A 25124-nucleotide genomic window follows, 5' to 3' on the forward strand; every position below is an offset into this window, starting at 1 on the left:
CAGGTTTGCGAAGGTAAAACTGTTTGGCCGGAACTGGAAGTTGAGTCCATCATGGTTTATGGTACAAGAGCCATGTGAGTCTTACATCAAGAAAGGAAGACTTCTGCACTAACCCAAGTTCTCTCATCCCTGGGAGCTTATAAAAAAGAAAGAAGTGGGGTGGGTGAGCACCGAGGAGAGCATACCCTGTCCACTCCTCCAGGCCAGGACCACACTTGGCTTGGTGGCCCTTTCTCCCCCCCCCCCCCCTCCCATACAGCTCAAGCCTGGCTGAAAAAATCCGCATCCACACGGCCGGGGACCCTGCAGCCTGTGGCCCGCGCGGCATCTTCCGGGCCTCCCGGCGGGCGAGCTCCTTCCAGCTGCGGGAACAACACTCGGAGTCAGAGATCAGGGCCGGACGCGGCACCCGGCGGGCGCTCGGCGCGCTCGGGGAGCGGCGACCCGAGACCCGCCCGCCCGCAGCACCGCCCCAGCCCCCCGGAGGGGGCGTGGCCTCGCGGGCCGCCATCTTGGCCGCCTCTCTAGGCGCCGTGTTTACCACTCTATGGTCGCGCGCTCCCGCCCCGCCCCTCCCCAGTCATTGTCTGGTGGAGCCGCCGCGGCCGCAGCGCCTTCTCTTTATAAGCCGCAGTGCCCGGATGTGAATGGATTACAATGTATCTTTCAGGGAAACCTATTATTATCAATGTGACTCCTCGGGGGAGTCAATGATGGTGTTGAGGAGCAGGAGGATGATGAGACGCCTCTAAACTTGGAACAAGTTTAGGACTTTGAAAGAAGAAAAAAAAAAAATTACAACCAACAAGACTGAAGAACAATTATAACTCTCCTGTGTTGATTATTTTTTTTTTTATAAACGATAAGAAAAAGTTGTTGGATTTTTTTTTTAATGGTTACTTTTTTTGGGGGGGAGGGAATTTTGTTACAGTTTTACGATGGAAAATGCAAAAGCCAGAGCCAGGTGCATAATCTTGTAATCTGTGGCTAACCCTGGAACAGGACTGACTACTACTTAAAATACTCTTTTGGGGGATACACATGTGAGATACTAAGTACTTGCAGAAGATTTTTGTCTCTCTTTTTTTAAAAAGTCTCTTTCCTTGGAATATTGTGAGCATATTTGTGGCCATTGAAGGTAACGTTACAATTTGCTGTCAGAGTAAACTGTTTGTAATTGAACGGAATTTTTAGAATGTTGATCCCAATGTTTTATTCAAACAAAAGGAACAACCTATTAAATAATTGCCAATGGGAAAACGTGTGTGCATGCATTTCGGTACGTACTCGCACATCTAGCAATACCAGGGTTGGGGCAAATGTGTTTTTTAACATTAAAATAGTGAATGTTGCATATACTGGGTAAAGCACGCATGTTATTACGAAAAGATAATTTGGAAGCTTAATTTTTAATCCTAAAAAGTGATGGAGAAAAGTGTGTTTTAGGAGCATGGAGGGCCTGCAGTGGTGAATGTTGAGTAGAAAACTTGAAGTGCTGCCGAGCGCGGACTTGGAGTGCCTAGGAACTCAAGTGTAAAAACAAAACCATATTCATTCCCTAAAATTACCCTTTTTTTTTTTTTTCTTTTTAAAACAAAGTTTGCAGCTATACGATTCAGTGGGTTAAAAGGGCGAAAGGAAGAAAGTCTGCGATTCAGGTTTCACCCCCAACGCAAAACTACCCAAACAAAATATCTCCCTAGCAAAATGTGGATGGGTTTCTGTATGGAAAAGAAAAATATTGTTCGTCTTGGCAAAGTCTTTATGCATCACGTGTATTTGCAGCAAGGCAAAACTTGCTTTGCTCTGTGTGTGTGTGTGTGTGTGTGTGTGTGTGTGTGTGTGTGTGTGTGTGAGAGAGAGAGAGAGAGAGAGAGAGAGAGAGAGAGAGAGAGAGAGAAAGAGACACACAGAGACACACAGAGACACACACACTGAGAGAGACACACAGAGAGAAGTGAGGGGATGTAAACTCGAATCAATTCCAAAGTGCCTCCGATGGATGAACCCGGCAAACCCTGAAACTGTTCAGGCTTCAGATTGTTAACTGGCCATCTGAGGGGGAAAAAAAATGAGGTGCTGGGTGAATTTCCCTCGGTGGGTTTTATTTTATTTATTTATTTATTATTATTATTAATTTTTTTTTTTTTACCGCGACGGGGGAGGTGTTGGGATTTTTTTTTTTTTTCCTGGGGTGGGGGGTGTTTCCCAGGCAGCCCGGCCCGGAGCGCCGCGTCTCCCCGCCGGAGCCCCCCCACCCATTTCTTTGCTGAACTTGCAATTCCGTGCGCCTCGCCGTGTTCCCCCTCCCCCCTTCCCTCGTCCCCTCCCCTCCCGGGAGAAGAGAGTTGGTGTTAAGAGTCAGGGATCTTGGCTGTGTGTCTGCGGATCGGCGGCGGTAGCGGCGGCGGCGGCGGCGGCGGCGGCGGCGGCGGGGAAACCGGAGCGGGCGCGGGTGCCGGCCGTTGGAAGAGGTGGTGGTGGTGGTGGTGGCGGAGGCAGGGGGATAGACATGACCGCCGCCTGGGCGCCGGCGCTGCACCGGGAGCCCCTCGTCGCGCGCGGGCGGTAGGTAGCGGCGCGGCAGGGCCGGCTGGGCGGATGCGCGGCGGGGCCGGGCCGGGCCGGGCTGGGCGACCGCGCTCGGGGCTCGGGGCCCCGCGGTCCCTGCCGTCCCCGCCGGGGTTCGGGAGCTCTGGAGCGACGGCGTCCCCTCCCTCGGCTCCCGCCCCCTCCGGGCCCGGCGGGCTCCCGGGCACAGCGCACTTTGCCAATGGGCCTGACTTGAATTTTTTTTTTTTTAAACAACCCTTTTCTTTCACAAATTAGGGGTGCAGGACAATTGGAGGACCGGAGCCTCCACTGGGCTCCCCCTCCCAGGCCACCCCACCCCCTGTGGACGGGTTTGCACTCTCGAGACGCTGGTCTTTTAATTTCTTTCGAGCTACTTTGCAGGGCAGGGGGGGGGGGGGGAGAGTGCTGTGAGTGTGTGCGAGCGAGTGTGTGCGTGTGAGGGGGTGGGGTGGAGGGTGGGGGGAAAGTTGAGACCGGTTCGTGCAGTAGTTTCTCTTTTCTCTGTGATCCATTCATTTCTCGCTCTACCTCCTGTTGCATAAATTGATGCGCTGAAGAGCGGCTACCCCCCTTCTTTCCAGGATTTGGTTTTATAGTGGATGTTACTAGTTTGATCGTGTCTTTGGAAATACAATATCGCTATTTTTTTTTTTTTTTTTTGCTATTGCTGCCTATTCCATTAAAAAACAAAAAACAAAAAACAAAACAAAACCCAACAAGTCTCCCATTCCTCCTTCCTTTCTACCTTAATCCCATCCGCTCCTGTTCCCCCCCACCCACTCCCACCCCTCCAACCCCCCCAGTCTCCAAAAATCCGATTGTGTTTTCTTCAAGGATTGGGACTGGGTTTTCTGATTGCGGTTATTTCCATGTTTCTAGGTTTGTGTGATTTTGCTAAAATGCATCACCAACAGCGAATGGCTGCCTTAGGGACGGACAAAGAGCTGAGTGATTTACTGGATTTCAGTGCGGTAAGAAAGAACGGTGGAAACTAACAACAGCTGTGGAAAAAAAAAAAAAATACAACAACCCTCCCCCAACACTTCAGCTAGAAACCCATAGTAATGTGAAAGACGGGGGTAATTTTTAATTGGCTGAACCCTTGGAAAATGTGAAGGTCCTTTCCTTTTGACAAGCTTTTTTTTTTTTTTTTTAAACTAATTTTGGGATATGGAAGACTCGAGTTTTTTTTTTTAAGGAGTCTAATGACTTGCCTTGATTTCTTTACCTACCAATTTCTCCAAATAATGGAATCTCACTCCAGAAGAAAGGAAAATCAGAAACCCCTTAAAACTGTAAAGTCCATGGAAAACTTGGCCACATCTGAGCACAGAGTGAACTGCTAACTTTGTACACCACTCTACATCTTATTTATTTATTTACTTTAGAAATGAATAAATAGGGACTAGAAGAGCTAATTGCTGTAAAGTTGAGGCTGATGGTGCTGTGGTATGTTGGAAGGACCTGTGGTCCTCCTGACTTCCTCCTGGTTGCCTTTTTTTGGGGGGGTGGGTGGGAGGGGGAGTCTGGAAACTCCTAAGCATTAATTGTGAATACATTCTTTACAGTGTCTTGGACTATTTTGGTAAATTACAGTCTTGAAATCAGCACTAAGAGGAACTTACACACTTGTGGAGTTTTACTATTGTACTCCCCGGGTCCTTCTCCATCCCTTCTTCTTCCTAGTTCCAAACATGCCAGGGGCATGGATTCAGTTTTAATGCCAGATGAGTTTGGTGTAAGATGCATTTGTGAAACAAAAGCAAAAGAATCCACAAAACGTACAAATAAAACCCAAACCACCTTCCAAGTGGGGCCCTCTCCTGCTGCTCCTGCCGCCTGCCGCCACTGCCGCCGCCGCTGCCGCTGCTGCTGCCGCTGCTGGCTGCCACTGCTGCTCCTCTTATAGACCCTGTGGAGAAATGGCTCTCGGAAGTTTTGCCAGGAAGCATAGCCCGTAGGCAGCTTCGCAGCCCCCTTTCTGCTTGTTACACTTTCTCCATTCCATCTTTTGCTTTTTGCAGGCTCTGACTCAGGGAAGGTGTGCAAAATGCACTAGATACCAGGAAAAGACGAAAACCAATTAGGGCTGAAATAAATGCTGGAGAGAGAGAGAGAGGGAGTGAAAGAGAGTGAGAGTGAGAGAGGAGAGAGAGAGAGAGAGAGAGAGAGAGAGAGAGAGAGAGAGAGAGAGAGGAGAGAGAGAGGAGAGAGAGAGGAGAGAGAGAGAGAGAGGAGAGAGAGACTTGTCTATATTGCTCTCATGTTTGAGCAGAAGTGAGAGTCTATTGCAGGTGGCATTTTTATTTTTATTTGGGTTCACGTATGACAGACAAGTCCTATACAGGATGGAAATGGACATCGCCACGTTTATGTCCAAGGTTTTCAGTATAAAACAAACAACTTTCTTCTCCTTTGTCAAACTAGTTTTTTCTAGAAGAGCTGCTGTCCCCCAGTCTGTGTCTTGATAATGCCATGGGGACTGTGTTTTAGATTGTAGAAGGACTGTCTAGTAATCTAAGTCACCCGAGGAGAAAGACAGAACTGTGGTAATGGAGGGGGGGAGGAGGTTGGAATGAGGTGCCTGGTTTAGCCTTAAGTTGGATGGCGTTGGTGATATGTTTTACTAAATAAAGCTTTAGGATTAACTCCAAGTGATTTATCGAGAGTGTGATAGATCTTTGATGAACTCTGAAGCCACGGATGTCTTCTTTTCAACTGTGCTATCTCTTTGTTTCCCGTAGATGTTTTCGCCTCCTGTAAGCAGTGGGAAAAATGGACCAACTTCTTTGGCGAGTGGACATTTTACTGGCTCAAGTATGTGAATTTTTTTTCTTGGTGTGAAGTTCAATGTTCTTACTTGTTTATTGACTCTTTGTGTGTCTTTTTGGCCCTGTTGAGGTGTTCTGAAAGGAGTCATTGAGTTGTAGCCTATGATGATGTGGTTATCTCATTTTCTATGAGCAGCAACCTTCCACAGAATGTTGCCTTTCGCAATTAAAGTGAGACCTGTTTCTACACCAAGAAAACCATACCAGAATTCCATCACTTAATTTAAAAGTGGTTTTTAAAAATATGGTTGTAATTAAACATGTGAACATAAGACTAATGTTAGTAACATGAAGGCAAACCCATGTTGCCTATTTTAAAATAGAGGGGAAAAAAAATCTAACTTTCATGAAAGGGGAAATAATACCAGTTATTAGGTTCTGTATACAATGAACCGTTTTAAAGAGAGGGACACTTAATTTTTCAGACAGGTCTGTAAATAGCCTCCTGCTAGTCAGAGAGGCTAAGTAGAAATTCATTTATCTTTAAAATATCTTGTGGATGCTTGAGCTGTTTGGTGTCCCCTCCCTTATCATTGACTTAGGCAATGAATTTAATATTGCAGATTGGAAGAGTCTCAGCATTTTATACAGGAGAATTCTTTGGATGATGTTCCCACAAAAAGCCAGCGGTACTCACAAAGGAATCTGTGTGCACAGTGATTATCTGGCATCTGAGGAGGAATTTTTAGTATAGGACTATTTGAGTGTCTCTTATGAAAAGTGGGAGATGAAAATGTGAGATTTCTGTAAAATGTATTTTTTTTTTTTTGGCCCACCAGTTTTAAGTAAGGATTCAATGCATTGTGCCTGCTAGCCTTTAGGTCCAGGGTTTAAACCCATTGATGCTTGTTAAGTAGCTACAGGATTTTAGAGTTCTGGCCATGGTATAGAACAGCCCACGAGTCAGTACTGCTCTTAAGTCAGGGTGGTCAATGTTGACATCTTCTAGCTGGGAGATGCCAGTGTGTGCTTGTCTGTCAGCTGTGGATATAATTTTTATATCTTTTTATCTGGTGTAGTAACAACAAAGAAATCTTGTTTACCTGATTTGGATAATTTTATAAAATTGATGTCTTGTTAAAACTTACTGGTTTCTAAGTGAGTTACTTCTCCTGGCTCCCATAAGTTTAGGGGATTTTTTTTCTCCTCTTTACTATGATGTACAAATTATATGATGCCTCCTGTAGTTTTACCTTAGCATTTTTAGGGTCTTCTTTGATGAAAAGTACTAATGACACTGTGTTTGCTTTACTGTTTGAATCCTGTGACTGGTTCCATTTTTAAAAAAATGGTATTAGTGTTACATCTTACAAATTTCTGCATAGTAGTCTCTGTATGGCTTTCAAGACAGAAAATATTAATATGAATGCTTGAAGTAAAGATGAAGACAAATGTCTCCTGTAGTCAAGTTAGTGTTTCCTGTAGACATCATCAAAATACTAACTTTATGTCTGGCAGTAGTTTCCTTCATGTTTTACTTAAGAAATGTGTGTGTAGTTGAAATCTGGCTAAAAGTAGATGTCAGGCCCAGAGATTGACTACTTTCAAAGTTAGTATAAAATACTGTTTCCACTGTTGGAAAGATGGACACATTTGGAATAACTTAATGTATTACTTTAGATATGATTTAATATATTAGGGTGAATTACAAGTATGAATTATGTGAAATTTAAAAAGACAGTTTTATTCAGCTCATGTCTATGTTCATGTTCAGTTAAAGCCCTTGCTGAAGTGTTGAAGTGTTTGTAGACAGTATAGGATGGATGAATTGAATATGTACTAATTCATTTTGGTAAGTGATCATACATCAAAACTTTCGGCTGTTCAGACAATGGTGTGTGTGTGTGTGTGTGTGTGTGTGTGTGTGTGTGTGTGTGTGTGTTTATGTATACATAATCCCAGAAGGAGACTTCATCCTTGCTGAACTGTTAGGATATTTATAATGAATATTCAGAGATTATCTTCAAGGTGTTGAACTTTAAAGCTACCTGGCACCAGTGGTGTGGTTTTCAGGACCAGATGTTTACCTTGTAAGGATAGAAAGTGTAGGGCTCTTTTATCCTGCCTGCCTGATTGAAAATGCAGGGCATTCATTGCGAGCAGAAGGATGGTGGCTGGATACAGAGGCTGCAGAGCGCAGTCCACATCTATTAAGGCATATCAGAACACATGGCTGTTAGTTAGGAACAAGGCTTATATTTCTACACAGTAAGAGACACGCATCTCTTTTAAAGCGTCATTTTAAGAAAAAGTATGAAGACTGTACTTTGCTTTGTAACTGGAAAAAGGAATTAGAAAACTTTGGATAGAGGAGTTATTTTCTGAAGTTACTTCAAGTTCATATTCCTTGTCCTGAGTGGACTGAGGTATGGCTTTGAAACTTGGATTCAGGAAAAAGAGAGCTAGACTATAAGTAAATGGTTCCAATTTGAAAAATCAGTGCTGTTTGTTGGTTTGTTTGTTTGTTTTAATGAGGTCTGGTAATATTTCATTCTTCAAGTTCCCAATAGCTGTTAATTCCATTAATACATGATATTCAGTGTGAGAATGTAAAGAGTGTGGCCGGAGTCTCTTTAATCTTTTATTCCACAAACATGGCTTTTCCTACCACCTTAAGAAATGGTGAGGCTGCTGGGGGAATGGAATGTAACCTGAGCTCCAGCCTGACATTCCCAGGGAGCATTTTTCACATGAAAGGCTTTTGTCAACCCAGGAAAGGACCAGCAGTTTTTTGTTTGATGTTTGCAGGTGTTCCGCAGAATGCAGTAAAACTGTTCAGCCAGGATGGACCAGAGCTACCATGACCTTAACTGGTGGCTCTGGGATTATGTTTAAGGTGTAGCTCTAACCTATATGGTAATATATACAGAGCAATCTGATATCTGTTACATTATTGATCTTAAAATGAACTGAAAGCATCCACATGCCTGCATGCTTGGAAAATTGTTCTCGTTAAAGAAAAAAAAAAAAAAGGATGCCTGGGTCACCAAAAGAAAGCATGTCTCTGTTAGGGTGAGTAGAGGCTTAATTTTCTGACATAACAAATGTGCAGTTTATTTGATTATGTTTGAGGCTTTGGGGAACAAAAGGTAAACATATAGAGTTTGGCATCATTAAAAAAATCATTTTAAAGTTGACCTACTAAAAAGATAATGTACTGAACAACTTGTTAGGTCAGCCCTCCTGGCATCTATTAGCACACGTGAACAGTGAGTCTGTGACCGACCCTGCATCTTGCTCCTTTAGTTTAAAAGTGGAGGGTTCTTCCCCCTGTGTTCTTAGTTCTTAGGTGTTCGGCAGTTGGTAGAGACTGCCAAGTACACCAGTGTTAAAACAATTAAGAGGAATGTCAAAGCACATCACGTCTCTCTCCTGAGCCAGTTTTGGAAAGGGGGAAACAGTTCTTGGCTTTCATGTAAGTTAGCTCACCTATGTCCCCATGATACCAAAAATGACGTGTCAATTGAATCAAATCCCTGAGGGGGGAAAAACTTGTCAACCTCAATGGGCACTTTTGTATGATAGAGGAAAAAAAAAAAAAAAAGAATTCAAGGGGCCAGCATCCCGTGTTCATTTCTCCCCGTGCCAGTGTGAATTCTTTAGATGGTGTGGAAAGGAAATTGGTTTTTCTTAAAGGTGTCTGTGGAGATGTTCCCGGCTTTCCTTCCTGTGTGTGCATGTGTGTATGTGTCTTCTATACATCCTAGTCTGGTCCAGTCCATGGTGGCTGTAAAAGTTTTCGCACAGACTGAGAGCTGTTTAGTAGATTTTGAAAACGGTCCAGTGGCCTCAAACACGCTGTATTAGACTCCCAGTATTTTGGAGCCAGCCTTTGAGAAACACAGGACCTGGAGCCTCCAAGACACAGCTGCGGGACTCAGGAGCCCAAGTGAGGAGCTTCAGTGCTGTCCTTTGTTAGTATTGACAAGCAGCTTTGATTGGCTGTCTGTGGTCCTGCAGACCCTTGGTTGGAAATCACGTTGGACTCACCACTGTTTTTCTATCCTTTGTCAGACATAGTGGGATTTAAGATGGGTGTGCTGTGTGCCCTGGAAGTGCTGGCCTATGCTCATGTGCCCTGTGAACACTTTGCTTAAGTGTGGAACTGTTTGAGATGATCTGTCTGGTGTTGTGTCCCCCATCTCCCACCCCCCCCCATGTTCCCTTGGGAGTGCTGGGGGTGCCATGCTCTCTGCTGTGTGTTTAATTTAGTTTTAATCCTCCCAAGTAAATGCAAACATTGCCATGCCCAATTCATAGATGAAGAAACTGAGGCACAGAGGTTTTCAACAAGTTGATCTCAAGGCAGGTAGTCATGAAATTAGGTTTACATTCAGGCCTAGTCAAGTCCTTATAGTCCTTCTTCACACCCATCTATACACAGATAGGCACACATGCACACGGCCCCCACAAGCCCACACAAAGGCATCAAGAACCAGACAGCTCATATTTTTCAAGATTATATAGCTATGAAATATAATACTGAAGCCTGAATGAAATACTATGTATGATCTTTAGAGTACAAAGCATTTTTTTTTAAAAAACATATTTAAGGTAATGCTACAAACCATACCCACTGTTTTTCCTGCCTCAGTATCCAGATTAAGTTACCTTTGTAAATTATGATGGATTTCAATGTGAGTTAGTTTATCATTCTCGCATTATCACATTATTTTTACAGAGAAAATGTAGCAGGTATTTTAAAAGTTGTGCTTTCTTTCTATGGGAAATCAGCAGCTATGTGGGCCCCAGTAAAGGTGTTTTCAATTATTTTTTTTGTGTGTGTAAATAATCAGACCTGAAATTGCAGTAACCCAGTGTGCCCTATTAATATTTGAACAAATAAGGCCCTCTCATATTTAAATATAAAAAAGCATGCAGTTTATTGTTAGGTCTTTGGAGTGGAATGCAGGCTCTGTAATCCCGAATTCAGTCTGCATCCCTAAAACAAACAGTTTGGAAGTTTTGATATGTCTATTACCAGACGTGTGCTTAAAGTGTTAGTCTTCTAAACTCAGAAGGAAGAATGGGTATTCTATCTGACACTGAGTTAAGTAAATAAAATACATTAAACCAGCGTGGAGATCCAACAACTATTGAGACTGAAATGCTTAGCATTTTTGACAGCATCAGCAAATTACCCTTCCCCTCCTATTGTAATGAGGAAATCACTTAAATAACAGATGAACAGCGAAGTCACATAAACATATATAATAGAACTATGTAATGAAAGTTTATGCTGTTAATTGCTCGAATCTGTCTTAAATGCTTCGAATCATGGAGCAGTAAAGACTCTCATGTAAACAGTTTTGTTTTGAGCTTAAAATTATTCCTTTTTGCTTTCATTGGCTATGGTAAGCAAAGTAACGTTGTAAGCTGTACAGATCAAACATTGACTTGGAATGGTAAACTCCATTTTATATTGAGAGTGTGAAACCTTCTCCAGGGTGTGGAGTTGAGTCCTGGTGGCCTCAGGCTTGTGATCTCCAAGGGCGAGTGTTAGGATGCTAGTTAGATCTGTTCCCATAATCCAAGATAACAGATCTCAAGTTGCCTCCTAAGGAACATGGTGTGTTTTGAAATGTTCTTCAGTTTACAAGTCTTGAACCAAAATGTTCTTGGCTAAGCCTTTAGAATCTATATGTATACTGGTTAAATCAGATTCTTCTACAACAGCATCAAAACAAGAGCCAGGTAGTAGAAGAAAAATCCCCCCTTGCTTAGTTTTGGATTTTATGAGCTATTTTTTATGACCAGGTGTTCGTCCACATTAATTAGATCATGCTAAGTATTAGAGAAAGGAGAGTATATTACAAGCTTTTGTGAAAGGTTATTTTTGTTACAGGCTTCTTAATTACACTGATTGAAAAATTTCAAAATTGGCCACCAAATTTCTAAGCTTACACGGGAGTTATCCTCTTCCACGTGTGACCCATTTAGACTCAGTGTAAGCTAGGTGTCTGGGTAGGTGCTGTTGATCATAGCTTTCTTTATGCTTAAGAGAGACATAAGTCTAGTGATGGTTATAAGTAATGTATGTAAGTGTACAAATACACCCATTTATTTATATTACACCCCCAGAAATGGCAAAAGTACTGAAGAGGTTGTCTTATTTATTTTTATTTCAAAACCAAATAAAGGCCCAGTTAATCAGCATATCAAATACCCAGGTGTGTTTAAAATCAGTTCCTGTGGATGGATTTTAGGCCTGTAAGAAAGTATTTTATTTAAAGGTGCAGCCACTCAGTTGTTCAGATGGCTGCTTTTGTACTTTGGTGTGACAATTAACATGTAATGAATGACTTTCCAGACAGCCATTGGTAGTAATTACTATATGTAGTTTATTAGCTGCAATCCATTGTTGGATGTGCCTGTATTGATTTGTTTTGCAAACAACCCTTCACATGTGTGGCAGTATTTATACATTACTTTGGAACCTGTTTCCATTTGCTGATGTTGATGTGGCCTCTGAAAACTTTGGCTTGTACATTCTTATGTGGTAGGGTGCCCCTTTGATCAGTCAACCTAGGTGAGTTGTAAATGCAAGCCTTTTTCACTCTCTAAGCTTTATATTTTGATCCTTGGGGAAACCCAAAAGAAAATCACACCGTATCTGTTTTGCAAGTAAATCATTTATGGGAAATTAGATTTATAGGAGGATTTAAGAGACACTATTTTATGATAAAGCATCAAGATTTTGGGAGAGGGCTAAATATCTCTTCCCCAAATCATACAGTTGCTCATGGCTCGCACAGGGTATAACTACACATGTCCCAACCCTCTAGTCACAGTGGCTGTGCTGCTGTTTATTAAGGTCTGGCCCTCTCAGTTGTTATTAACTATATATTTGCAATGAAAAAATATGTAATCTACCATTTCTGAAAAAATAATAAAACTGAGATGGTGCTAGATGGACATCATAATCGGGCTCGCTTGTCATCACAGGGTCTAATTTGGCTGAGGCAGTTGACGAATAACTGTTAAAATGTATTGTGTTATTAAAAATAACATAGTAAGACCCATGATTAAATATCAGGGCTGTAATTTAATCTTGGGGGTTCTGGTGCTGTTCATAAACCATTTGGCTTTTTTTCTGTAACAGATGACGTCAGAGTACAGCTTGATTGAATTATGACCCTGGTGGCAGGGCACCTGTCTGTGCTTACTTCATGGCATGTCAGCATTTCCATTACGAGGTTTTTTTTTTTCCCTGACATTTTTAACTTTGAATAGTTAAACTAGTCTGATGGTTGGCATATAAGCTTTCAGCCCCTTGGGAACAGACTATTTTCTCAATAAAATAGAGAAGGTGGTGACAGAGCCCCATTATGGAATACCTTCTAGAATGTTCTTCTTTGCTTTAATCTTCCATTAATTTAAACATTCCCTTTTGGGGTACTTAGCTGAATTGCGAGACCTCCAAATGGAAGGTTTTTAATCTCAAATTTCCCAAACCAGGGCTTAACTACAAAGTCTTTAAAGAACTGTTAAATTAGGAAAGGATGGAGCATCTATGGAGAATGTTGGAATGATAGCTCTGGACATCCTAGTTTTCATATTCTGTAAAATACTGAAGAGCAAGACATGAAGAACATGCCAGTTATCATGCTTTCTCTGTCGTCACTTCTGTAGTTACCTGAGTTGAGTAAAATTGGATAATGAGTGGTTAGAAAGGTGTCATTTATTTATGTCCCATCCTGGGAAGGTAGCATAGCTGCTCCAGCTTTACCTCTTGGGCTTTCTATGTTGGGAATGGCCATAAGATGTTGTTTCTATCTACCTGGCTTGCTCTTTAGCACCTATTTTAATGCTGACAGATGGCTTAACTGATAGCTTCTTAAATGCACATTAGATTCACAACCCTCCTTGGCAGTTGTAAGGACATGGAAGGCTTTGTGGGAAAAGGATATATCCAAACAGATCATGTATCCCAACCAAAACACACACACAGAAAGTGCATATAAAATCAACATACATCTTTAATAAGACATAATCATCAGTTTTTAAAAAAAACCATTTATTTGATTTATTAATCAGCAAGGTTTTTTTTCTGTGTAGCTCAGGCTGGCCTTGTAACTTGTGATCTACCTGCCTCTGCTTCTTCAAGAGGCTGGTGTTCTGGTGTTCTGGGTTTGCAGAAGTTTATGTAAATGGGAATGTATTTCTTTTTTATTTTTAGTTTTTGAAAGCTTATTTTTTTTTTTTACTAGAGGGACCTACTGATGAAAGTTTCACGAACACATTGATTTTGATCCTGAAAGAGGGGTAGCATTTAACGTGTGGTTAGGGGTTTTTAAATTTGTATCAAGATGGTAGTGAACCGGGTACAGAGAAAAGAAAGTATAGACAGGCTCAGGAGCCCATTCATGCAGGAGCCGGTCCTGTCCTTGCCGGCAGTAAGGCTCAATTGTTATCTAGGCACACAGGAAGTGGGATGATCTTCAGTCCAACTTTCTTGCCTTAAATGTCAATATTTTTTATTGTGGTCCCCCACCCCCACCCCCCCCCCACTTTGAATGTCCTAAAGGGTGTAACAGATTATAAGCCAATGCTTTCAAAAGTGTGAATTCTTAATGATAACATTGGGTGTGAAAACTAAAGTTTTTGATCTTTCAAAATTTTTGAGGCAAATTAGTTTCATATTTTTTTCTATGATATTCAGAGTGGAAATTTTTTTTTTTTTATTCCAAATGATAGCACCTTTGGAGAAAATTATTAAAGTAAATTCTGGAAATCTGACTTTTTTCTTTTCAATGGCTGTTCCTAAGGAGCTGTTTCATATTTCTAACATGATAGAACTTTAAGGCCTGTCTCTTAAATTACAAGAAGCAACATGAGCCTCACCAGCATAATTCAGGAAACATTACACCTGTTCAGAAAAGCTACACATTTCAAATGTTTTAAGATTCCAAAGTTCTTTTTTTTCTTTTTATTGTCATTGCCGGTATCATTACCAGGGCCACATAGCATCTGGGTCAGAGCTAGCAGGAAAAGGTAATAGTTATGATTTCCATGTTGTAATTCACGGATATATTTATTGCCATGTTAGTAATTCATAAGTACATTTCAAAATCAAGGACAATATCATCTCAGCCCCAATTTACATAACACTGTGAAAACCCTGTAAGGTAGCTGGATCCTTCCTTGAATAGAAGCCATCATAACTGTGTCCGAAGCAGGAAAAGTATGTATATGTGCATGTATGCACCTTTCGTCTTCGCAAGTGTCAGAGATGAAAGTGTCCCTCTGGGACCGCACTCAGTGTCGCAGGGCTTAGATGCGGCTGCAGATTCAAGTGCTGGTTGACAATGGTTAAGGGAGAACTTATTAATGCACAATTGGGATGTTACAAAGTTAAAAAAATCTTCCAAAGATTATTCTAAGTACATTAAAAGATTCTATTGAGATCTTATATATTCTCTTGATCTTTTCTTCCCTTTTAAAAATAATAAGGGATTTATACTGGAAATACTTTGCACCCTATAATGTTAATCTCATAGTAAGATTTTTTTCTTTTAAAATTTGTTTATTTGGTGGGTGGTCATGCTGTGTTTGTGGGTGTATGAATGGAGGTCAGAGGGTAACTTTGTACAGTTGGCTCTCTCCAGTTTTCTGTGACTCTGGGGATCATATTCAGGTCACTCAGGTTAGGGAGCAAAAACCTTCACATACTGAGCTGCTTAGTATTTGGTCAGTTTTAAGCACAGTAAGATCTTCTGGGAAGAGAGAACCTCAATTGAGAAAATGTCTCCATAACATTTGTCCTGTAGTCAAGCTTGTGGAAGATTTTCTTGATTAATGATTGATGTGGGAGGGCCCAGCTCACTTGAGCGATGCCCTACCTGGGCATATGGTCCTGAGTTGTATAAATAGCAAGTTGAAATCTGAGTGTGATGGTCTACACTTTTAATACCAGCACTTGAGGTAGAGGTAGGTGGATCTCTTGAGTTTGAGGCCAACCTGGTCTACAGAGTGAGTTCCAGGCCAGCCAGGGCTGTATAGAGAAAGTCAGCCTTGAAAAAACCCCTCCAAAAACCTACCAACCAACCAACCAACCAACCAAACAAACAAACAAACAAAAACCAAGTTGAGTAAGCCATGGCGAGCAAGCCATTAAGTATCATTCTTCTATGGCCTTTGCTTCAGTCGGTGCCTCTGGTTCTTGCCTTGAGTTCCTGCCTTGAATTCCTTCAGGATGGAACTGTAACTGTGATGCATGAACTGAAATAACCCCACCCCCCAACATTGCTTTTGGTTATGGTGCTTATCACAGCAATAGAAAACAAAGTTGGACACTTGGAAAATTTGACCACCAGATCCTAATAATGTTTAAAATCAATTTTTCATTTTCATATATGATTTGGTCTTAGAGTTTTGAAAAGACCAAACACTGTGTGTGTCTGTGTGTGTGTACGCGCGAGCACGTGTGAAGGTCAGGCAGGGTAAGGAATGAATCTCTGCTTTATTTTCTTGAGTTAGTGTCTTTGACTTTACCTGGAGGTTGGCTGGTGGCCAGCTAGACCCAGAGATCGTCATGGCTCCGCTCCCGAGAGTACTGAGAGTAGCCACGCCTGGCTTTTTATGTAGATGCTGGGGATTTGAACTCAGGTCCTCGTGTATACTCACTGAGCCATATAGCCAGCCCAGACACTATTGGTTTTAGTAATTGCCATCTTGAGCACCATCATCCGCTGATACTACCAGCCATTGAATGCTTTTCTGGTCTCTGATCCATAATTTGTCTTATACTTTAAATGATTAATTAATTAGTTAACACATGTATTGTGTATGTGTGGATATAGTGCCACAACATATGTGTGGAGACCAGAGGACAGCTTGAGGGAAACAGTTCTTTCATTGAATCGTGTGTGTCCCAGGGATCGAACTCAGCCCGTCAGGTTTGGCTGCAAGCACCTTTACCTGGTGAGTCACCTCACCAGCTGCCAGCTAGTTACTTTTAGCTACTAGGTTAATTTTCTTCTGACATGTGAATTTCCCTTGATTTTATTAACTTTTTACTATTCTTTAATTTTTGGCTTATGTATAACTATTTTTCTTTTGCATCAGATGTATTCTTGTCGTGTTAAGAGAACTCTGTAACCCTTAAGATTTTGGTAGAATTGGGGCAAGTCTCGGTGTTTGAAAGAACGTTGAAAAGTTTGGGATAACACAGGGGCATGATTTTTTGAATTTGGGCATGTGACTCTGTTGTTAGGACACTGATGGAATTATTAAGAATGATAAACTTCCACGTACTCATTCACTTTGTCACTCATTCATTCATTTTTTTAATCCCCTCAACCCCCAGAGGCCAGCCACAAATTACCAAGTTACTAGGGGGATACTAGGGTGCTGTGAGAAATGACAAGTATCAACTTCTGCGTTTAAGTGGCGTGTGCTGCTAGTAGCGTTAGATAAAAGTTCTGCCATGATTCATCAGGAAAGTGCTTTCCAGTGAAGGGATGCGGTCTTCTGCAAAAGATGCCTTTCAGATAGAATTCAGTGCCAATTTCCAGTGGAAATCTCAGTTTTAGAATCTCTCTCTGTCTTTCCCTGTCTGTCTCTGTCTCTCTGTCTCTCTCTGTCTCTCTCTCTGTGTGTGTGTGTGTGTGTGTGTGTGTGTGTGTGTGTGTTTATAAAGGAAGGATATTTTAGAATGAGTGTGGAAGTTGGACCTTCAGGTGGGTTGTTATGAATGTACTCTCAAATTTAGTACCAGAGTCTCTATGGGATATGATTATAATTATGTCCCATTTGTCATTTTTGAGCAGAAATTTAAAAATTGCAAGTGTGAGATTGATTTACTTGAAAGACATTAAAGATATCTTTTAATCTTCACATTTGAATTTCTGTAATATTTATTTTATAATTTATACACAGTAACATAGTTTTTTTTTAAATTTTATTTACTCTGTGTGTGTGTGAGAGAGAGAGAGAGAGAGAGAGGGAGGGAGGGAGGGAGAGAGGGAGGGAGGGAGGGAGAGAGAGAGAGAGAGAGAGAGAGAGAGAGAGAGAGAGAGAGAGAGAGACTCACTTTGTGTATCCCAGATTGATTTAGAACTCATGATCCTCTGCACTTGATCTTAGCCAAAAGGCTGAGAAGCAATAGAACTCATGATCCTCTGGCTTGGTCTCCTTAGTGCTAGGATTTAAAATTCTTTTTAGTGTAAAATTTGATTACCGTGTGATGGGTCATATACTGGGCTCTGGAGGTGAATCCAGGAGATGATAGGTAGGCTCCTGGGTTGCCTGAAAAGGGCACTAGACATTAAGGGAAGAAATGGCCTACAAGATAGGAAGCTCTACACATGAGAGGTGAGAGGCAGAAGTAGAATTTGCAGTCATGTTAACTGACCCAGCTGAGCAGTTGGGAAAGGTTACTTGGAGCTGAGTACAGCTAAGCTGGGGTCTGATGGGTGGGCCGGGGAGGAGGGTAGCGAAGTGGGTGGAGTGGGCTGGTCTGGGCTGGTCTGGGCTCCCGTATAGAGTGAAGTGCGGTGATGGGTAGGTGATCGGGTAGGTGATCGTGATTGGAATGGATGCCAGAGGTGAGCAGGGTCCAGGACCTGCAAGGCTGAGCATGAGAAACATTGTTGCTGATCAGATTTGTACCCGGGGACTCTCTGGGGACCCTCTGCTGCAGCTAGGAACCCGAACCCACAAGGTACTCAGTGTGGCTGGCCCACGTCAGTTGTGCGGCTCCTGTAGATGGATGTTCAGGTGCGAGCTTGGTTTCAGAGTTTGGGCTGCCACTGATGACTCCAACTCAAGAACTGCCTGGAGCCGGGTGGCGGTGGTGCACGCCTTTAATCCCAGCATTGTCACTCCCTGTCCCTATGGCCACTGAGCACTGAAGAAGAGCCTTAGATTTTCCGAGAAAAGGGTTGGATTGATTTTGCAGTTCTGTTCTTCTGGGGTGCAAAGGTAAAAATAGGTCTTCTTTAGCAGCCTTTGGGAATCATGGCCCATTTAGTCTTGTTATCCCTAATGTTAGAACTGTTGATTGAGTCCATTCTTCCCATGGTCTGGTGTCAGAGAGCAAGGCCACACGATGCCCCTGAACGTGTTTGTCCGTGAACTTGAGGGTGGCATGACTTACATGGTGTTCTACCATATTATTGTACCATTGATGATTGTACGTCACGTAGACCAAAGGGGGAAATTATCTGTTAGCTCTTGATTGGGAATGAAATGAAGCTTCTCTCCTTTTCCAAATCCCACGCCCCACCTTGCTCTCTTCTAACTGCCATTGGCTTCTTCAGTTGGGTTTCCCTCCAGCTGTTCCCATTCCATTCTCTCATGAGTCTTTGTTTGGTCTTAGGTGTCTTCTCCCAGTCTAGCATGCTGGGTAGTCTCCTTCATGAGGCAGAATCTTGCAACTTTCTCAATGTGTTTACTGTGCAAGTTAGAGAAAAGACACTGAGCCTTCTCCTTCACATCTTCACTTGGGTCACTTACTTAACACTAGGTGCTTCTGTGCTAGTAGGCTAGCCTTAGACCTGTACCAGTTAGTGATACATGGTCTCTGGTGCTGCTGTGCTAATACTCTAGCCTTAGACCTGTACCAGTTAAGGGATACATGGACCCTGGTGCTTCTGTACTAATAGGCTAGTCTTAGACCTATACCAGTTAGTGATACATGGACACTGGTGCTTCTGTACTAATAGGCTAGTCTTAGACCTGTACCAGTTAGTGATACATGGCCCCTGGTGCTGCTGTGCTAATAGGCTAGCCTGAGACCTGTACCAGTTAGTGATACATGGCTCCTGGTCCCTACAGCTGTTTGGATTCTTCACCGTGTGTTTTCAGAAAGGAGGGAAGTGTGGAAACTATCAGCTCCAAGAGCAAAATTCCTTAAAGTATGTGTCCACTGCTGGTGAGCCACATGTAGCTTAGCAGCTTTCAAGTACTGTGTCTGCCTCCTAAGGGAGTCTATCAGCCTCTGGGCCTGCTTTGGTAAGTCTTAGATAAAGGTAAAATAAAATGTGCTACCCTTTCTTTTGGAGAGACACACTGAGCTTCTATGGATGTATAGCACTTTTAAAACATTATTCTTTACTTGTTTTATGTGTATAGGTCTTGTCTGCTTGTATGCTCTATACCATGCAGATCATGGAGACCAGAGAGAGTGTCAGATCCCTTAGGACTAGAATTATAGCGCATTCTGAGCCATCATGTGGGTGCTGGCAATCAAACCTGGGTCCTTTGGAAGAACAGTCAGGCTCTTAACTGCTGAGCCATCTGCCTAGTCTCCCTCCCTGTCTCCGTCCCCTGCTTTCCTTTTCCACACAGGACATTACTATGTAGCTAAGGCTGGTGGGAGCTACAAATTTGTAATCCTTCAGCCTCAGCCTTCTGAATGTTAGGATTACAGACACCATGCCTGGTTATGTTTTTGTAGTTTTTTTTTGTTTGTTTGTTTTGAGGCAAAGTTTCACTGCATAGCCCTGGCTGGCCTGGAACTCATTATGTGACCAGGCTAGCTTTGAACACACAGAGATCTGCTTACCTCTGCATCCCAGGTGCTGGGATTAAAGGTGGTGTGCACTACCTTGCCTGGAGGGCTTTTTTTTTCCCTCAATGAAAGTTGTTAAAAGAGGCACATAGTCAGTGCCATCATGACGGCTGCTTTCTATACTATTTAGTTTTCATGCTTGAAATATTTAATAATTAAATGCAAAGATAAATATTCTGAGCATGGTAGCTGAAACCTGTAATCCCTATACTTGGATGACTGAGGTAGAGGATTGCCCATGAGTTCTAGGCTAGCCTGAGCTATAGAGTGAGACCATGTCTCAAAAACCAAAACCAAACAAAATACAGCTAGAAAACTATCCCTCTCACATGGTCCCCATCCATAGATGTCTTTCTTTTCTCCTTTTGTCAAGACTTGGTTCTGTAGGCTCTCTCCTCAGGTGCTCCCCATTTTCCATTGAACCCCGATCAAATACAGGCCAAGCACAATCCCCCCAACCCCTCCAAAAACCTGAAAGTTACCAAGATTACAAAGTTTTTGAGAGTTGACCTGAGGTTACAAGTGGAAAACCCCACATCCGAGTTTATGTCACTTGGTGCTTCAGAACATGGAGGCCCCGAAAACTCTCTATAGAATGACATCCAAGGTGCATATGTGAGGTGCTTGGGAAACGTAAATGCTTGTGTTTCGACGTGGGTTCTATCCCTAAGTCATTTCCTTTTGTGCATTCAAATTTTGCAGCATTCAAAAAGAATATGAAATTCCAAACACATCTGGTCTCAAGCATTTCAGAAAAGGGACCCTCAGTCTGTATCCCAGGACATATTTTGTCATGTAATATTTGACAGCTGCCGATGAGTATGTGTAGCATGTTGTAAGTCATGAAGCTTAGTCATGGAGGAATGCTTCCGAACCCACCCACCCACCTTCCTACCAGCTAGAGCAGTTTTCCACTAGCTGCTGGCTGTCTTTCTATTCTCTCCTTCTCTATTGCTTTTTTTCTCTTTTCTGCCCCAGCTAAGCATTATAACAATGCCCCCCTTCTTTCCCTTGTGGAGTGGTCGTGTGATGGGAAGTTTGTTGTTTTGACTTGCCTGTGAGGATTGTAGACACGGCATCACGCCATCATCTGCCACTTACGTTTTAGCTTTGTGGATGTTCGAGATTGACCCATGCTGATGCAGGTGATTTTCAGTCATTTCTGATATTGCCGAACACACCCCGGTTTATTTTGCTTTGAGCTCTGGCTTGATATCCTGTTTTGTGAAAGCCATGCTTGGTTTTCTGTCTCAGCTGATCCACATGCAGACTTTCTCAGTAAAGTAGATGTTTGTAAGTAGATATGGTAGGTTGTAAAGTTATGCGGAAGCTCAACCTGACAAGATTTTTTTTCTCAAGTTTTTTTTTAATTTTTTTTTTTAATTTAGTAATCTACATTCTCACCTGCAGCATAAGAGATTATTATGGCTGCATGTCTTTGCCTATCTTAGGTGTTAATCAGGGTTCTTAATTTGTATCTTTCTAGTAGGTATAAAACATAAAACGTAGCTCATTGTGATTTCAATTTGCAGTTTCCTTGATGATGAGGTTTTGCATATATTTATTTTCATTTATGTTTTTTTTTCTCATTGTACCTTAGAATCTCCCCATTCTACTTTTTCTTTTTTTAAAAAAATCAATGTGTAGGTGTTGTTAGAGTTTAAATTAGAGTTTTGAATGATTATTTCCCTGTCACCTACTGCAGGTACTTTTATGGCCCATCCCTTTCTCTTCCTTTGCAGTAACTTTTAATAAGCAGAGCCTTGGAAAAATATTTATTTAAATGGTGTGTGTACCTGAGTGTGGGTATGTGCATGGGAGTGCAGGTACCCATGGAGGCCAGCAGAGGGCATCAGAGGGCTTCTCTGGAGCCGGACTTAGAGGCAGTTGTGAGCCACCTGTCTTGGGTGATGAGAATCAAACTTAGGTCTTCTGGAAGAGCAGCAAGCGGACTATCTCTCCAGCCCTAGCGAAGTCTTTAACATTGTCATGGGCATGGATTTTTCTTTAGGATTTTATGTTTTGAGTCTTGGGTGGAAAGTCATTCTCTACATCAAGGTCAGAGACAGCAAAAGTATCTCAGGATTTTATCTTTCACGAGTGTGTGTGGCATGGGAAGCAGGATTGACTATCCTAGACACCTGTTCATTCCCCAGTTACTTGTTGAAAAGTCCTTTCTTTCCCAGTCACCACAGTGGTCCTTCTGTAATCTGGTGGATGTGTCTGAGTTTCTTTCATTCTGGGTTCTTTAATCTGTAGGGAAGTCTGTCTGCACGACCTTTACATTTTCAGTTTGGTGTCACGTTTTCATACCCGGTAGGCAGTCCTCCCTCCCGCTTTTTCTGTCTCATTTGTATATGTTTTATTTTGGGGGGCTTGCGCTCTTCACTGTTATTTTACGAATTGGCAGGGCAAGGTGTTTGATGAGTCTCTTAGATATTTTTAATGAAGATGCAGAGAAACTTGAGTTGACTTTGTTGAAACTTGTGATATTTTTAGTAATTATTTCCTTTCCTCAGATAGCCTCTCATTTTGGTCTTTGATATCAAGATTTTTTTTTTAAACTATACTTTTAGAATGATAGGTTTTTGTTGTTGTTGTTGTTAATCATTTTTTCCTGAGGCTGAATATTTATCTTGATGGTTTACTTTTTTTTTTTTATTTTTGTTTCTGTTATGAATAGAATTTTCTTTTACATGAAATATTCAAATTGTTGCTGGCATATAGAGATTTGGTTAACTTTTGTATATTGATTTTCATCTTCATGCACGTTGCTAAGTTTTCTTATTAGAAAATGATGTGTGTGCTTTCTTTAGAAGTTTCCCTGTAAATTGCGATAAGGTCTTGATAAAGATAATTGTACTATTTCTCCTTTTAAATGCCTCCTGTGGCTTTCTCCCCCTTCTCCCTGCACTGTCTGGGATCACCAGCTGAGTAGGAATGGCAATGGTGGACATAGGTATCTTAGACCAGGTTTGGCTGTCAATGCTGCTGGTAGAAGTCCCTTCTACTTATATTTTACTAAGAGTTTTTTATAATCACCTCAATTGCAATTTAATTGTTGGAGAACACTGCTGTGTTACACTTTTCTGACTTCCTTTGTTGACAGGTCTGCTAATTAATCTCCATAGTATTTTATCATGTGCTTGGGAGGAATGCACATTGTCTGGCTCTTGAGTTGGAGGCATCTGTATGTCCAGAAATTCAAGCTTTTTTTAAAATTTAAATCATCTATACCTTTGTGAATTTTTAAAAATGTGCCCGGTACTTATGTCACTGAGAAACTTGGGTTAAAATACTTTATGGTGGTGAATTTGAGGTTTTCCTATCCATTTTTCTGTTTCGGTTTTATACGTGTTGAAATTACATCATTATATTCTTTTAAGTTTGGAATTACTTTATCTGTCTGGTTAATCAAATCTATTCACTTTAGTTAAGGTCACCTTCTTTCTGCTCTTTTGCCTTATAGTTTATTCTTGTCTTCTATTGGTCGAGTTATCCCACTTTTCTTTTTGGATCAAATTTATATGTGTTTTAAATTTTTTGTGTTTAACCCTCCCATTGTACTGTATGTGAACCAATTATTGCAAAGGTTTGACTTTTATTGGAACAGATAATGTCAAATGACTTCCGTCGCCTTGGTCCTCGTAGGTCGTGCAGATGTGTGTCCCTGTGACTCTGCTCCCTGCCGTCTGTGCTCCAGCTGTTCCTCTGTGTTCCGTCTTTACTGCTCTTCCATTCCCTTTCCTTCAAACACATTTGCTAAGTTTTGTTGCCTTGTATTTCTTACCTCCTTCCATTGTTTATAATTCTTTCTATTCTTCTGATAATTATCTTTGGGCTTTCACGATGCTGTTATTTCATAAACTGTAACATAGTTCATGAAAACTATTTTGGGGACCACCAAACACTCCTTCCATGATTCCTTCTGTTACTTGTGTTTTTGTTTTGGTCCTTAAAATTGTTTCTGAATGCTAGGTACTGGAGTTTTGTAGACACTGTTAGACTTCTACTTTGCATATCCCTTTTGATTTCTTGCATCTCAGCCTTCCTTCATGGAATCATTTTCCTGTGTGGGGAAGTGTGTCTTTTAGGGGTTTTTGATTTTCTCCCAAATCAATGTTCTATTTTTGCTCTTTAGTGATAGCTCTTCAGGACACATGTTTTCTCTCATTATTCCAATGATTTTGTTCTACTGGCTCCCTAATTCCACATTGGCTTGTGAGAAGTTGGATGCTTGTCTACATAATTGCTGACCTTTCTTGGAGATCTTTTTGGTGATTTTTCTTAATTTTTACTTAATATTTTCACTTGTTTTGTATATGTGGTTTTATTTTTTCCTACAATGGAGGAAAATTACTATATTTGTTTCCTGTGAGGACTTATTAAATGTGTTAAACTTGCCTTCCCCCGCTTCCATTTCCTTTAAATTTCTGTCATATTTTCCTTTTCATTGTATGTGCTGCTTTATGGTGGTTTCTGTAGACTTACCTTCTATTTCACAAATTCTCTCTTTAGCTTTGTCTAATGTTTCATTAAAAACATCTCCTATTGCTTATTTTTCATTTGGAAAAGCTGTGTTAGTTTTATATTTCTTCTTCTTAACTTTATGGTTATGTCTTTCCTTTTAAAATATAGTGTACGATTTTATAGGTGTTTTCTAATAGTTTCGATTAAAGTAAAGGAGAAAGGGGCCAGTGAGATGCCGCCGCAGGTAGAGCTAAGCCTGACCACTTCAGTTCTAGCCCTAGTCGAAGTGGAGAGCTGACTTCCGTGTGTTGTCCTTTGATTCCCCATCCCCCCAGAAGTGGCCCTCCCCAATATATAAGTAATGTAGTCATTTAAAATATAAGAAAAGAAATAAAATGTTGAAAGTTGAGTTTCTAGTAGGTGTGGATGCACCGTGGGCAAATGCCAGTGAAAAGATGGAGATGTGGGCTAAGTCTGAAGACCAGGCTCCACGATTTTTTTTTTAAAGCTAATTGATACAGAACATTTAATAACAATGCCATCAGCAACAGCCATTCCCATCTTACACATTAACATCCAAGTCAGAAAAATTGCATTTCCTCCCTTTTAAACACAGGGGCATAACTAGCTTGGTAGTATTCATACATTTAGTTTCTTCTCCACATTTTGACAAATTCATCATGCAAGAAACTCCAGAATTGTTTAAAGTAAACTTCTTTTTCTTCTTCTTCTTC

General features: G+C 41.5%; 1 protein-coding gene across 18 annotated transcripts in view; it reads left to right on the forward strand.

The window, feature by feature from the left end:
- The first annotated feature begins 606 nt into the window (after positions 1 to 606).
- Tcf4 (transcription factor 4) overlaps positions 607 to 25124 on the forward strand; it is a 346965-nt gene continuing 322447 nt past the window's right edge. For 4 of the 18 annotated variants that reach the window (XM_076555427.1, XM_076555429.1, XM_076555428.1 and 1 more), the window contains exons 1-3: positions 2458 to 2568; positions 3454 to 3545; positions 5319 to 5391. In XM_076555427.1, the coding sequence (XP_076411542.1) occupies positions 3474 to 3545; positions 5319 to 5391 (145 nt within the window). In that variant the 5' untranslated portion in view covers positions 2458 to 2568; positions 3454 to 3473. Of the gene's footprint in view, positions 1139 to 1909; positions 2098 to 2457; positions 2569 to 3453; positions 3546 to 5318; positions 5392 to 25124 lie in introns of those variants that run through there. The other 14 variants (XM_076555431.1, XM_076555432.1, XM_076555439.1 and 11 more) reach the window with 10 other exon arrangements.

This window comes from Peromyscus maniculatus, chromosome 19 (assembly GCF_049852395.1).
Source record: "Peromyscus maniculatus bairdii isolate BWxNUB_F1_BW_parent chromosome 19, HU_Pman_BW_mat_3.1, whole genome shotgun sequence".
NCBI lineage: Eukaryota > Metazoa > Chordata > Mammalia > Rodentia > Cricetidae > Peromyscus > Peromyscus maniculatus.